At 36.8% G+C, this 15,323-nt stretch overlaps 1 protein-coding gene across 1 annotated transcript; it reads right to left on the bottom strand.

Annotated features, from left to right (window-relative positions):
* Nucleotides 1–3,100: 3,100 nt before the first annotated feature.
* On the bottom strand, nucleotides 3,101–12,289 carry tmc1 (transmembrane channel-like 1; the record flags this gene model as incomplete). Its single annotated transcript, XM_079251695.1, is given in 21 exon segments — nucleotides 3,101–3,122; nucleotides 3,124–3,313; nucleotides 4,502–4,616; nucleotides 6,579–6,657; nucleotides 6,764–6,889; nucleotides 6,972–7,211; nucleotides 7,358–7,425; nucleotides 7,566–7,694; nucleotides 8,117–8,263; nucleotides 8,333–8,512; nucleotides 8,891–9,085; nucleotides 9,181–9,325; nucleotides 9,410–9,552; nucleotides 9,663–9,761; nucleotides 10,659–10,765; nucleotides 10,856–10,937; nucleotides 11,026–11,116; nucleotides 11,262–11,450; nucleotides 11,533–11,980; nucleotides 12,123–12,184; nucleotides 12,276–12,289. Coding segments are annotated over 21 exon segments (2,871 nt in total).
* Between the last annotated feature and the right edge of the window lie 3,034 nt (nucleotides 12,290–15,323).

The following is a 15,323-nucleotide window of genomic DNA, read 5'->3' as shown; positions in this document are numbered from 1 at the left end:
CACACACACAAGAACAGGTGTGCCTCTGTTTGAGCTGTTCAAAGACCGAGCTCCTTGACAACGGTCAAAGACACCTATCCCATGTAAAGATAATCATGAGCCCTGAAGAAAATAGAAAGTATTAGACAATGGACTTGTCAATCAAAATGTTCATTGATACTGTGCCCAAGAGGCAATAGATAAAGTGAAATTAGATATTAATCAGTCCTTAAGTTTATTGAAATGTACTTTAAACTACCATTATTCTCATACACAATGTCTAGAGGAAAGAAAAAGGGATTGTTGTTATATACTTGTCACCCAGAAAGGAGACACCAAAACAGATGTAGAAATAAAGTTCACCCCACATTACAGATGAATGAGAACTGAAACAAGTCACTACATTTAAATACAGTATACAGTTTGCTGTGAGATTACAGGTACAAACAGAACAGGATCAGTGTTACTCTAGTCAATGCATGACTTTACTTAAAGTGAAGTCTACCTGGGAAGTCAGTCTTACATGATGTTCACAAAAAATGAACCCTCTCTAAAAAAAAACATACCTTATAATAATGATGGCTTATAATAATGTGTTCATACTATTGAGTGTACATACAGTTTCTTATTAAATTACTTGAACATGGATTTAGCTGAGCACAGACACCTCCAGAGCATCATGCTAGGAACACTACTAAATGCAAATCACTCAAATATGAAATTTCACTCTGTTATAAGGTTTATGCACAGTGATTCAAAAACACAAAATGTGTCCTCTGTACAAGTTCATAATACTTTTCTGTATTGAAAAATATCAGGCTCATAGAATAAAGTGCAGATTGGCTCGAATTTGCAATGAGAAAGTAATCTTCTTTTCTTATAGCAAATACTACTGTAATACATATTAATGATGTCCTTTAGCAACAAAAAAAGTAATAAAAAAATATCTTTTGAATAAAATAAGACCATTTTTCCACTTCTGACCTTACTGGGGGTTTACTTGTGTTAAAGGTAAGCATTACTTTATTGGAAACAGACAAGCAGCAACAATACTTACTTTAACTAAATATATTGCTTTGGCAACAGTGGGATCATGTCAAATCATTCCTCTTTGTGGACCTGATTAATGCACTTGGCCTGTGATGCACAGATAGTCCATCCAATCATCTGCTAGGTACATTTCTCCTTTGATGACAACAACTCACTTGTTGTGCAATAAACCATCACACTTGTCAAGTACATTGATTACTGCAGTAAGCAATATACCTGTTTTACTAGCCTACAACAACGTAGACCGAAGACTTACCAACTTAATGTGATTAAGCGCTAAAATGTAGTCACAATCTGGATGGTTATTTACTGTATGTGAGATCTGAGCTTTTAAAAAATGCAGGAAGAAACATGAGATTCAATGCAGCTAACAGAGAGAAACCATGAACTGGTTTGAATAGATGTACCTGACAGACAAGCTAAGTTTACAAGGTTGAGTCTCTTTACATGTCTTCCTCATCCATCTCAGTATCCCTCTTGTGAATCCTACAATCATTCATTAATAATGCCCATCAGTCTTAATCACTCCCTCTCACTTACATTTAGGGGCTAAATGCATTAAAACTTGAGATCCATCAATTATAACCATCCTAACTTTTTCACAAGTTCACTGTGGGGATTGTGCTCTAAAAGAATAAGACTGAACACCATTGCAGCATTCAAATCAGTGCTTGTAGAACCACAATGCCTCATTCCTGTCTTTATGACTCATCAGTGAATAAGAGATGCTCGCCATGATGCAGCGGAGATTGAGATGTCCGGTCATGTGCAATCCATCATGGCTCAGTTTCATGTCACATTGTACCAACAGAGGAGGAAACTGGGACGGAGCCAAAACACAACTCCAGAAGGGTGATACATTGGGAGGCTGGTGTTACCACAGTAAATTGCGGTTAGCTTTCCATTTTTCCTTTGTTATATTAGGACAGTATCTTGAGCAGACAAGAATAATCCTAACTGGCACCTATCAAAGTCTTCTCACTCTTCATTGAGTAATTGGATTGGCAGTCCATTGTAAGAGCCTGTATGAAAAGAAGGACCTACTTGAGTTCCTCTGGATCTCAAATATCTGCATAGTTAATTCTTAATGCCTACTTGTCATGAATTGGTCATGAGTAAAAATGAAAATGGATTTAATTGACCCTGCCATTTAATGTCTGCAGCATTATGAGCTGACTGATTTGTTGTTTGATATTATTTAAATATGACATGACAACCATTCTCCTCTACAGCAACCTGCCCACTGCACATCTTAGTAAAGGTAACATAAGAGAAAAATTCAGATGGTTCAGTGTACAGAATATTATGTAGGTAAAGGTTAGTTAAGGAGTGTCATGTTTAGATGTTGGCTGGAAGTTTGGTTAATTAACAGGTTGACTGGCAGGGACCCCCAGTCCCCTGCTATCAGAGATTGTGATCTGATACAGAGAAACTGGATATGGCAAAGAGGTTATCAGATTATGAGACATCTTTGTTACATGATGACGGCCAAACCTGGGGTTTTGACCAGATTAGATTCCTTCACTGTGATTCCAAAAAATAAATAATAAGACTTTGTGTTTTACCAAGTTCAGAGCTCACATACTGCAATGCTGCTGCTGAAAACCAGATTTGAATGTTTCAGGCCAGTCAGAGAAGGGATCCATTATATCCATGTGAGGTTAAACGGTACCCATGTGCAATTAATTCTTTAATACTTTGGCCTAATGTCAGTGAGGAAATGTCTCAGGAAATGTTCATTTAAAAAAAGCAAAACAAAACAAAGACATGCCCATATTATTTTATTTATATTTTCTACCTATTTAAATTGGAAATTAATAAATAAAGACTTTACAAAAAAAATTAAAAAAAACACTATATCAATCTTTTAATGTATTATCTGAATAAGATTATTGTCAATATTCATTTGGTAGACAAAAAGACAAATACAAAGTTGTTTTAATACTTTTAAATACATAGTTTAAAAGATATTAGTTCTGCTTCAGAAACATGTGCACTGACTGTCATGCCAGCATTCAGATTTTTCCCAGTTCGCATCCATGTGCATGGTTGTGATTCTGTTTTCATTCTCTCAGTGTCTCTGCAGGCTACTCCCTATACATCCTTGGCTCACTTTGCCGGGTAAAACCAGGCAGATATCCAGACGTCCCGTGGTTACTGTGGTGATAGGTCCTAGGTACAGGAGCTCTGACTAGGTGTTGGCGTTCTCTATCTCCAGGAGGGTCACGTCCATTCTTACCATGATGCAGCTTCGGATTTCTACCATGATTTTCTTCACCATTTTCTGAGGAGAAAGGTAGAAACAAGAACCATATTATTTCAGATTTGAGGTAGCATGTCCTCATGGGATTATGTATCAATGTCATGCCTTTTCTGATAGATGTATCCCAACAGGAGTAGTAATAGTGCAACAATTGCTTTTAACAAATATCAAGGTTAACTAATGGCAGAATAAATGAGGAAAGAAACTGTACTAAATACATTTGAAATATTAAAAGAAATAAAAGCAAAAGGAAAAAAAATGTTTCAACACAAGCCTATGAAATATTAATAGATTAATTTTTAATAAAATATAACACTTAATGGCTCTTCAAACTCAGTTTTTCTTAGTTAAAGATCAGTGGGCTAAAATTAACTGATAATGTCCAGATGTCAGAGGAACTCCAGCTTTTGGTGCATTTTACAACTCACTATTGAGACTTAATTTCTCATAATTAGAAACAAAACAGAAAACCTTCAGAAGTTATTGTACCTTGTTAACTTTCCTCCCATTCATTCATTTATTCATTCATTCATTCATTCATATGAATATATAGAAATATATACTACTTAGTGCAGTCCAGGGTATCAGGGAAGCTGGAGCCTATCCCAGCTGGACAGAACCAGGGTACACCCTGGACAGGCAGCCAGTCCAATCCAGGGCCAATGGCTAAGGGAGAATTTAGAGTGACCAGTCAACCCAGTGTTTCTCAAATCCAGTCCTCAGGCCCCCCGGCCCTGCCTGCTTTAGACATGATCCTCCTCCGAAGCACCTGAGTCAGATTATTGAACTTCCTGTCAACGAGCCTTAACCTTTATTTCATTCAGCTGTGTTAAGGTAGGGTTGCCCATAAAACATGCAGGGCAGGAGGCCTGAGGACTGGATTTGAGAAACACTGAGTTAACCTAACATGCATGGTTTTGGGTAGTGGGTGGAAACCAAAGTACCAGGAGAGAACCCACACATTCACGAGGAGAACATGCAAACTCCACAGAGACCACTGTCCAAACCTCAAAGCAAAGGCTCAAACCTTCTGGTTGTGAGGCCGCCATGCCAACCACCATAAAGTCCCTATGTTTTAATGCAGTGTTTTATCTACTGACCAGAAATCTGGATTGCATTTATTAATGTACTATACAAATAAACTTGCCTTGCATTTTTTTACTTTAATCTAGTGTTCAAAAGGCTCAACTTCACGACTTTGAAACAAACCATTGGTGTTCTTTTGTTTCTCTGTAGCCTGCGATGCAGCTCTTCTGGCCTCCTCTAGATCCATTTGAGCCTTGAGAGCTGCTCGTTTATTCTTCTTCTTGTTTTCCTCGTTTTGCTTGTAAGAGACAAATATCTTCAGAGTCAGACAGCTTTATTTATCACTAGAGAGCAATTTAGTTTAACAGCCTTTAGATCCCACAATAAAAACACACATAAAAAACATTTACAATTAAAAGGAAAATACATTTTTGGAAAAAGTGTCTGTGTAGCAGAAGTGTACAATCTTAGTGTTCAGTTCAGTGAAAGAAAAAAATCTAAATTGCATAATCAGTTATTTTATTCAGGTCTTTTTTCAGGTATTACTCTGCTGCTCTCTGCTGGAGCAAATGCACTGTGCAACACTGTGCAACAGAAAATAATTGGGGCATTGAGTGGTTTATGTGCAAATTTGTACATTTTTTAATGTTTTGGTGTTGCTAAAATATTTTGGTGATTACATTTAGAGTTTAAAGTTATTATTGTAGCACTCTTTATATACAGTGTTACAATTATAACTTTAATTGTAAATTTTAACACTGTTTATATACACTCCCAGGCCAATAAAATAGAGTCACCACCTGAATTTAGCTATGCAAATAGGCACATGGATAATTACCTAACAGTTACAACAAGTTATTTCACCTCATCTACTTCAATGAGTATCTGCTCATTCAAAAAAAAATAGGTGGAACCCAATCATTGGTATCAAGCTCAGAAGTCATGTAAGGCAGTCACCAACTCCAGTCCTGATGATCTACAATCCAGCAGGTTTTGATGTTTGCCTTCTGCAAAGTCCTGACCCAAATCAATGACCCATAACATGCTGGTCCATATGTTGAAAACAAGTTGTTGGGGAACCTTTTCATTTGAATCAGGTGTGTTGTGCCAGGGAAGCACTTAAACATGCAGGATGGTAAATCTTGAGGACCAGAGTTGGTGACCACTGGTCTAAGGAGGTTGCAGATACTAAAATTGCTTTAAGAAATGTGGTTGGACAAAATCCTGCATGATGGTGGTTGGCGGCCACTCAAAATATTTGATGAAATCAAATAGAAAAAAAACAAAACAAAAAAACAGTCGAACTCTGTTCTGTTTAATAGTGAAAATAAGGCAAAGGGCACTTAAAGAACTGGGACTGAACAGCTTTGTAGCCACAAAAAAACTTCTAATCATCAAGGCTAATTGGAGAAAAAGCTTCAATTTGCATAAAGAAAGCAAAGCAAAGGAGAAGGGTGTTAGATGAACTAAGAATTGATTGAATGAACTAAGAACCAACACCCTCCCTTCTTTTTTCTGGGAAAAGGTTGTACGCTCTGATGCATCCAGATGTACCCTGTTCCAGGGTTATGGGTCCATCAGAATGAGAACAGAGGTAGATACAGGGATGCAGCCATTATGCCTTGTTCCTACTGAATAAGTCGTGTTAAAAAGAGATTGAAGGAGCATGAGACATGGATTGACCACCCCTGAGTCCAGATCTGACTCTGACCTCATTTAGAAACTTTAGAATGTGCTGGAGAGGGTGTTGCACAGTGATCAGACTCTCCCATCATCAATTCAAGATCTTTGTGAAAAATTATTGCAAATACTGGAAGAAATTAAGTCTAAACATGGTCCAGTGAAGTATTTTGAGTTAACTTTTTTTATCATAGTGACGTTTTTTGTCTTGTCTTGTCTTGTCTTGTCTTGTCTTGTCTTGTCTTGTTTTGCTTTGCTTTGCTTTGCTTTGCTTTGCTTTGCTTTGCTTTGCTTTGCTTTGCTTTGCTTTGCTTTGCTTTGTCTTGTTTTGTTTTGGTTTTTTTGTTTTGTTTTGCTTTGCTTTGCTTTGTTTTGTTTTGGTTTTTTTGTTTTGTTTTGTTTTGTTTTGGGGGGGGGGGGGGGCGAGAATCAGTGTTTAATTAAATCTTTATATTTATACAATTATCACCCAAACATATGTGACTGTCATGTGTAATCAATAAGTTCAAATGTCTTCAGAACAATTAAAACCTATGATATGAGCAGATGAAATAAATAAATAAATAACATATTTATTTACGGTCTGTAGCTTTTTCTTGAGTTCCACATTAGCTTCTTTGTAGCTTTTAGATGTGGATTGCAGGTAATAAATGGCCAATCTGAAGGAGAAAAAAAACAAATAATTATGATAACAATAATGAAATCTTTCAGCACTAACAGATTTTATTGTAAATCTTCATATATAGTAGTCTGCTGTACACTCACACCATAAGCAATATGAAGGGTAGCACCAGCCCTGGGTTAGAGGCATAGCTGAACACTTTACCAAACCAGGCAGGAAAATCCGACTCCAACGTCTCATGGATCACGTCAAACATGTGGTTCTTACCACTATGAAAAGAGGGTGTCAGTTCAAAAAGAAACAAAAGCAATTATATTTCCCAGACTAGGTACTTTGACCTTGCATCAATACCTGAAAGGTCCGCAGTCAAATGAAGGAGGGATGGTGACAATGGTGTAGATGGCAGGGAGAGTGGATAGAAAGAGAATTACAAGCAGCATGGCCATATAGAAGTTGTTGGAGCCTGAGGCCTTAAAGACCCTTTCCTGCGGCACATTACAGCACATCACAGCCCAGCACTGCAAGTACATGGACACATGGAGACGCAGGACATTTAAGGCTGGCAGGCAAGGAGCATAGAAAGCACCCATCCTGGAGGGAAAGATTAGGAAAAGCACATCATTATTCTTGCTTACCATGTTTTTATTACACCAGATACACTGTGAGTAAAACCCTAAATTTTAAAAAGTTGCTTTCAGAAGGTGCCAATTGCAATAAAATCAATGTTTTATTCTTACCATATCATTCCTTGATTAAAGATTAGGCCCAAGACGTTTCCACTGACATCAAACTCAGAATAGGATGGCTTTGAAAAAAAAAAAAAATCCAACAGGAACTTTAATGCAACTGTTTTGTCGACACTCAAAACAAACACACCCATTTACCTCAGATCGTGTGTTCCTATTTGTTATGTGTATTGAAGAGGTTGTGAAAAAGGAAACTCACAAATCCTGCTTCAAGGTCCCAGCACCAGCAGTAATTCAGAAAGCGGACAAGCACAGCTCTCAGGAAATCACCAATCAGCAGCGTGATATAAGTTGTCATGGTATCGGATATGATTAGCCTGACAAACTCCTATAACAGATGATGATTTGATGAAACGTATTTAATTTGCGCTATACAGTTTATTACCATGTAATATGACCGAATTGTTGTAGTAAAATATGGATCTATGAATGAGCATGATGATGGCTCTTTAATTTAGGTAATTAATGAGAGACCGTTAATATGGTAAACAACCTGAAAAGTAAAAATATATTTAAAAAAATAAACTTTTTTTGGTTTTTTTTTTTTTACATTCATTATATTTAAGCCCATAGAGCCATTTCAAATTTCCTCTGGGATTAATAAAGTATTTTTCTACTTTTTTAATTTAATTATGTTCATAATGTTGAGCGGTGTAAAAAATGTTTAATGTTGTGCACATTTGTGGATGCTGCAACAGTAATTACATCACAGAGTTACATAATAGTTTAAACAAGCACATGCACACTGACCTGGCCCACCATAGTCTCCCAGCAGGGCCCTCTGGGCACATCAGAGGGGTGGATGGGTAGAGCTGTGTAGTTCTCCAATTCAGTACCATTGTGAAGACCGGTTTCCCACATAGTTATATTAAACTTAACTACTTTTTCCTCTTCTCTCTGAAACAGACAGCTTTGGATTAATTACATTGGGATTAGTATCATGAATCTAGATATTTAGATCCTCACTTTAAGATTGATCTCGTCCATAAGTGCAATGATGAAAGTGTAAAGGTTCCCCAAAAATAGGGCAAAGATGCGACCCAGCTGCCACTGCAGGGCGACACGAGGGTGATAGTTCTCCAGGGTGCTGATGACGTCAAACAGCATGGGGCAGAACATTCCCAGTAATGACATAACCATGTTCACCTGAGAGATACAAAACCCTTATGATAAAAAAACATATTAACACATTTATGTGTTGCATATATATTTATCTCCTAATAGTTCATTAATGCACACCAAAGTGAGTCCAAAAGAAACACCTTTAGTTATTAAGAGGCCACTCTAAGTTTCTTTGACATATCACAGACTATTACTTCTCCTTTGGACTGAAATTTGTTAGTATTACACTTCTGGTGGTTTCAACAATATGATTTAATTTATCTCAGCTGGATAACTGGATTGGTGTTGTCCAAAAACATGTGCTGTTAAATATTCCCTTCGTTCATGTAATGATAGTTTTACATAAACATAGACAATACTTTTGTTTATTTATTTATTTAATTTGGTATTCTGTCTCTATACCTCATTCCTTTCCCACCAGGTGTGAATTTCCAGACCATCCAGTGCAAACTTTTGAGAGCGCCGCACTACAAAGTAGATGAGGTATCCACTTCCTGCTAAACAGCACAAGACCAGGAAGTTTGCCAGGACCCGCAAGAAGCGAGTCAGATGGATGTTGTCATCTTTCCGGCTTTCTTGCTCCTCTAAGATTGCTTCCTAATGACGTAAGAGACAGGAAATGGATCGCATCACTGCATTACACTGTTCCAACTGTTAACTAAACTGGAAATCCAACTGTCAGCAGTGCTAACCTTGAAGTTGGTGGTGATAGATGCAAACTTATTGTCGGCAGTTTCAGGGTTTCCTATCAGGTAATCCCAGCTGGTGAACATCTTCCAGCTGAAGTTAAAACTGTTATCATCGCCAACACCAGACTCATTTGCATTACGTGCCATCCTTTATATGGAAATAGATGCACTTTCAGTACAACACAGTAGATCAAAAAGAGGCATGAATGACATGAAAGTATTATAAACTTACGTTCTTATAACAACCATGTAGCTATAGGCTACTGTTCCCACACCTACTAGGAAGTATGATAAAGGCATTCGGAATTTGAGCCAACCAATAGCGCGCTGGTTGTTATAGTAACCATAGAAGAGGACTGAATACTGAGCATAACCCTGTGAACAGATATTATAGTTAAAATCCTTAACACACAGAAATCTGAAAGAAGAGTAAACCAGAGCCTATCTACAATTAAGGGGAGCATAGTATTATGCTTACAACTAACCCCAAAGTCCCATAGGACAGCAAAGTCCATGGCACTGGTCTCCTCAGCTCTAGGGACGGTCTTTCTTGGGATGCTGCCATAAGGACGTCCCATTAATGCCTGTTAGCAATATGCACAAGAAGCTTCAGCTAACTTGTGGCATGACCAAGGGCTCAGTCTTTGACCCTATGTTTCTATTTACATACTATACTCTGAATCAGCTTATTTAAAACTATAATGTTAGTTACCATTTCCATTGATGAAAATCCAGAGATCACAGCAGTTTAGTAAAACTTACAGCTTTTTTAACATAAACATGGTATGGCTCAATATTTCCTCTAATTTAATTATCTTAAACTTGCAATATACCAATTATCACCCAGGCAGCTAGATGTAATATTTAATTCTAACATTTCTTTTTGATGATCAATTCAAGAATATTGTACAGTGTTGTGTTTTCTAGCTTAAGGCAGTTTAAAGTTTCATGCCATGGCCCTAAAGAAGTCATGAAAACATTTCTCTCTTCAAGCACTCACTACTGTAAGTTACAATACCTAGATATTAGTCAGGTCTCCTTCACATGTCCTGGTTATTTTAATACACTGCAGCTAAGCTCTTCCCCATGGCCTCCTTTATATTGACTGTAAAATCAATACGAAGGAGGCAAACAAAGGTGTGATGTGTACTTGTATTTTTTTTGTAATACAAATCAATAAAAAACACACTTTTTATTGCCTTCTTTGTATTTATAATACAAAAAGGAAGCAAAGGGGTGATGTGTATTTGTATTGATTTGAAATTCTTACTGCTCCTTTGGAGGAAGCAATCAATTCAATACAATACTAATCAATGAAAATGAACCCACTGCTTGCCTCCTTTGTATTGATTGTATCTTATTGCTCCTCCCTAAAGTTTTAAATGGCTTTTTCCGAGCAATACATCAAATCAATTTTTTAGTGTCTTGTTATTCATTCCCAGATCAACTTTAATTAAGCTGCATTTCAGGAAGGCACATACCTCTGGCACCATAACCAAACCGAAGGTAAGACCAAACAAGATCATGTTGATGCCATACATCCACCTCAAGAAAATGAAGTATGAAGCGACTGAGGAGCCAAAATGACCTGTGTGTCAAAAGGCATAAACTACTGTAATAAGGAAACTTAATGGTTTTGGAAATAACCGTTTAGTAATTAGTTAAAAATAAAGCCTACTTTCAATCTCCTTTATTTTCATTTCCCATGGAATGCAGGCAGTTCTAAAGTTTTCAAAGTCCCGTTGAAACTTCATCCATTTCTAATAACAGGAATGAACAAGGAAAATACATATACAATACTGTACAAAAGATTAATATATGACTGAGTGAGAACGAGAGTGCACTTGCCTTGGTCATCATGACTTTGTATGCATAGAGTTTCCTGCCTTTCCCTTTCCCCAAAGCTCCTTCATATTTTTCCACAAACTCCTGAGACTCCCTATGAAAAGGTACAGAATTAATTAAACTACCATCCAAAAATAAACTGCAAGTTAATTCAAATCATCATATTTTTTAAATGAATTTGTTTTTTCGTTTATTTTTTTGTGTTGCTGTTTGTTCTTTTGTGTAAGAAGTTAAAATACCGTAAAGTGACAAGTTTCTTCTTCATTGGCCATGGCTTTCCCCTCAGACTTTGAACGAGTTTCTTTTTCTCATCAACCGCCTCCTTCAGCTTCTCCAGCTCCTCTGGTGAAAGACACTCGGGCTTCACCTGCCCCTCCTTATTAACATCATCTTCATTCTCATCTTCCTCACTTGTCTCTTGATCTGAACTGAGACATTGAAAACTGCAGTATTGGTGAAAGATTAAATTTTCCTGAAAAAAATTGAACTACAAGTCAGTTACTACTGTACCTTGTTTCAGCAACTTTCTTCTGCTTTTTCTTCTTTATCTCCGGTGCTTTCTCTTTGACTTTATCTCTATCCTTTCTCCTCTCACCTTTTTTGGCACTCTCATGTCTCTTTTTTCTATTTTCATTTCTTTCTTCTGTGACTCCCTCTTTTTTATCCCCGCTTCCTCTTGTTTTTTCTGTTTTTTCATTCTTCTTTGTTTTTGTTGTCTTGCTTTTTGATACTGTGGCATCTTGCCTGGTTTTATTATATTTTCCTTTTGTTTCATGCTCAGTTTTTGGTCGTCTCTTCTTGCCACTTTTTCTGGACCTATGCTGGAATTCCTCTTCAACTTCAGTTGATCTAGATGCTTCTTTTTTTTTCCTGTTTCCTCTCTTTTTCTCTCTGTCAACATTTCTTCTTTTCCCTCGGTGGCTTTGCCTCCTGTATCCCTCCTGAATGTCTTCCTCACCTATAGTAAACACATAGACTTTGTTTCATTCAATATTTCGAGTAGCATGAAAAAGATGGATTATTTATACAGTTTCAAATTATATAATCTATATAATTACTTGCTATCAAGCCAATATCACAATTACAGTTATGCATGATACCTTTATAAACCAGGAAAAAGATTAACCACAGGGTGTTGTTGTAGTTGTATAAAGATGCTGATCTTGAGACAAGAGAAGGAATATTGAACAAAACTAAATACTTTCTATGAAGTACATTAAAGCCCAAAAGGAACTGAATATTACTCTACTTACCTCAAGTCCTTCATGTTCACTGCCAGAAGAATTTACCTGGAAGATTAGCACCTTTCTTTTTCATTATTTATTACTCATGTATCTCAAGAACAGACTCACCTTTTAAATCCAGTTCAATGTCAACTGTGGATGAAAGATTATTTAACTTTAGAAACATTTAAGCTTTTAAAGTGTAATTTATTATTGTTATGGTTTGTTAATTCACAGTCTTTTTTTTTGTTTCTGCAAAAGTATGAATTTATGTCTAAGAACAAATAGAAGTTTGATTTAAATATTGCACAGCACCTCGTTTATATTATCATCATTATCAGCAGGTTGAGTCTGAAGGGGTTAAATCTATTACAAACATCTTTCAGTGATTATTTAAAAAAAAAAGGTAATAACGTTTTTAAGCGTTAAAGAAATGCTCTTTCCTAAGAAAGGTTAATACTCTTAATATTTTGTTATTTTATCTATTTATTACTCGCATTTTTTGTAGTCAGTCTGTTACCCCTTTACACCTTTGATGACATCGCCTTCATGAATCCAGTCAAGTGCATGTTTCATATTCTCAGTGTCAACCTGACCCCTGTCACTGGCCAAGTTAAATATGCCTTATTGTTCACCTGGCACTATTATACTGCAGTAAAGGGGAAAACAAAGAGGACCACTGACAGACTGAACAGATATTTATGTAGTCGGTCTTTTGATGTGTGCCCTTAGTGTAACTGGAGTGGGCAGCACGCGGGTCATTACAGGCGGGTGCACCAGAGGGGCACAAAAGAGGCACACAATAGCTTAATGAAGGGAGACAGGGTGGCCAAACCCACAAGGACAGGAGAGAAAGCCAAGGGCCAGAGGCCAATGCTCAAAAATATAGCAAAATGAGTTGGAAAGAGGAAAGGTTTTTGGTTGATATTTGGCTTTTCAGTGTTTACAATAACAGCACAAATCTGGAATAAATAACTGTATTTTAACTCTTTTTCTGATTGCTAAACATAAAGCTTGCTGAGCCTTTATTCAAAAGTCTGTTCAAATCAGTCATCACAGCAACATTAAAGACCAAAGAGTCTTACATGATCTGAATAAATTGCCTTCACCCGCGTTTGTATATTTCCCAAAACATATTGACATGAACAATTAAGAAAAATTGCCATTATGGTCTTACCATCATTCTCAGAGGTGATCAGACTGTCTCGAGGCATCTTCCTCTCATGCTTCTGTAACTCCTAAAAACATAGACCTAACATCCAGATGTGATGTGAGCTAGAAAAAAGCAAAGCTGGCGTTTCAGTGGTCTCACATCTCTTGTATCTTCTGCATCCCAGGTGAAGATGCACCTCATCCAGGTCCATGCACTGCCATGTGAGTCAGAGTTGTGTTGGGAGGTGTATGTGAATGTTGGTTGAAGGACTGGTACATGATGAGTGAGTTGTATGAGAAGTTTACTTTTTTCTCGCCACCCATCGACCCGAAACAGGGACAATGATAGCCTGGAAACTTTAGAGCCACACAATTTCACTGGCAATCAATTATTCAAAACCGTTATGACTGCCTTTATGCTGCTGCTTGTGCATTTGTGAAAGATGAAGGGTGTGTGCACTTCTAATTATGTGGGTATAAAACAAAAACATGAAAGTGTTGAGGGCAGCAGGTCAAGATAAGGATCATGGCTCTTTGTGACATTGTTTTCATTGTATTATGATTATTGGCAAGGATTCACAGAGGAATGACTGTGAAAAAAACACTTGTGCATATGTCAGTGAAAGTCTATAGTTCATTTTTCCATTTTGACATGAGGGCTACGCCACATTTTACTGGAATTTGATAACTTTCCTATTTAATAGAAATTCACAAGCCAACAACAAATTTCAAAAAAGCTTATGGCAGTCAGAAAAAGAAAGAAAAAAAAACTAAATAAATGTCAGGACACACTTGGTGGAAGAAATCAAACCTAACAAAATAAATTTGCAACTGCTTCTGGTCTAACACATGAAGTGTCCCAGAGCATGCAGCAGGACTGTGTAATTGTTTAGCTGTAAATATGTACATTATCTCTTAAAATTGAAGAAATGTGTGTGCACAAATAAATAAATAAATAAAACAAGACCAAAAACAATATGAAAGGGCCTCATTTAACACAATATTAAAGAAACAAAGAAAAATACATGGTTTTGTGGGAAATATCAATGTATGAGCTTGTCTAAGAAATTTTACTGTTACAACAGAACATCGGATATTTTTTATTTTATCTGATTTCTTTTCAAATTTCCCATATAATAAAACCTAAAAATTTTGCAAAATCCCAAATTTCTTGAAAAATTGAAGTCGATTTGAAGCAAGGAAGAGGAAATAAAAATGACAGCAGCTGATCTGGAATCTGGATTCTGTGATTGGAGCGTTTTCCAAAGTGAAAAAGAATGGAAACAAAGAAATGATCATTACAAAAAGAAAAATGTTTGCCTGCAGATAAAATGTCACAATCTAAAACATGACAGTGAATGATTAAAATATCGATCAATGTGCTATACAAACAAAAAAACAGTATGTAACAGTGATGCAATGAATTGAGCTCAGTCCTTACGACCCTGTAGGTGGTGGTGTTGCTCCATAGTTATATGAGTGTACAAATACACCAGCAAGAGACGCCTTTGCGTTCTTTAAGATGTTTTTGTCATTTATCTTTGTATGACTTGTTTATCATCATATGTCTGTTTATGAGGTCCCATGAGGGGAAAGTCAACAACCATTTTAGACATTACACATAATGTATGTTTCCAGCACCGTGTTTACATGGTGATATCGGTTTGCCTTTGCTAAAGTTAGCCTTAGCTCATCAGGGCCACTTAAGCAGAGAGTACTTTCAAACAACCTGTGAGATTGATCTCACTGTAAATGGAAACATCCCTGCTGTACAGCCTACTGTGTCTATTTGAAACCTTATTGAGAAACGTAAAGCAACAGAAATTAAGTTAAACTTAAACTGGACAAAGTGCATTATAGTTTTCTTAAATAGCTGAGCCATACAAATGTGTGTTGTTTTTTTCAGTTGAGTTGATGGTTTAGTTT

Source organism: Telmatherina bonti (assembly GCF_933228915.1).
Source record: "Telmatherina bonti genome assembly, chromosome: 13".
Taxonomy (NCBI): Eukaryota; Metazoa; Chordata; class Actinopteri; order Atheriniformes; family Telmatherinidae; genus Telmatherina; species Telmatherina bonti.
This window is presented reverse-complemented; position numbering and strand designations above follow the sequence as displayed.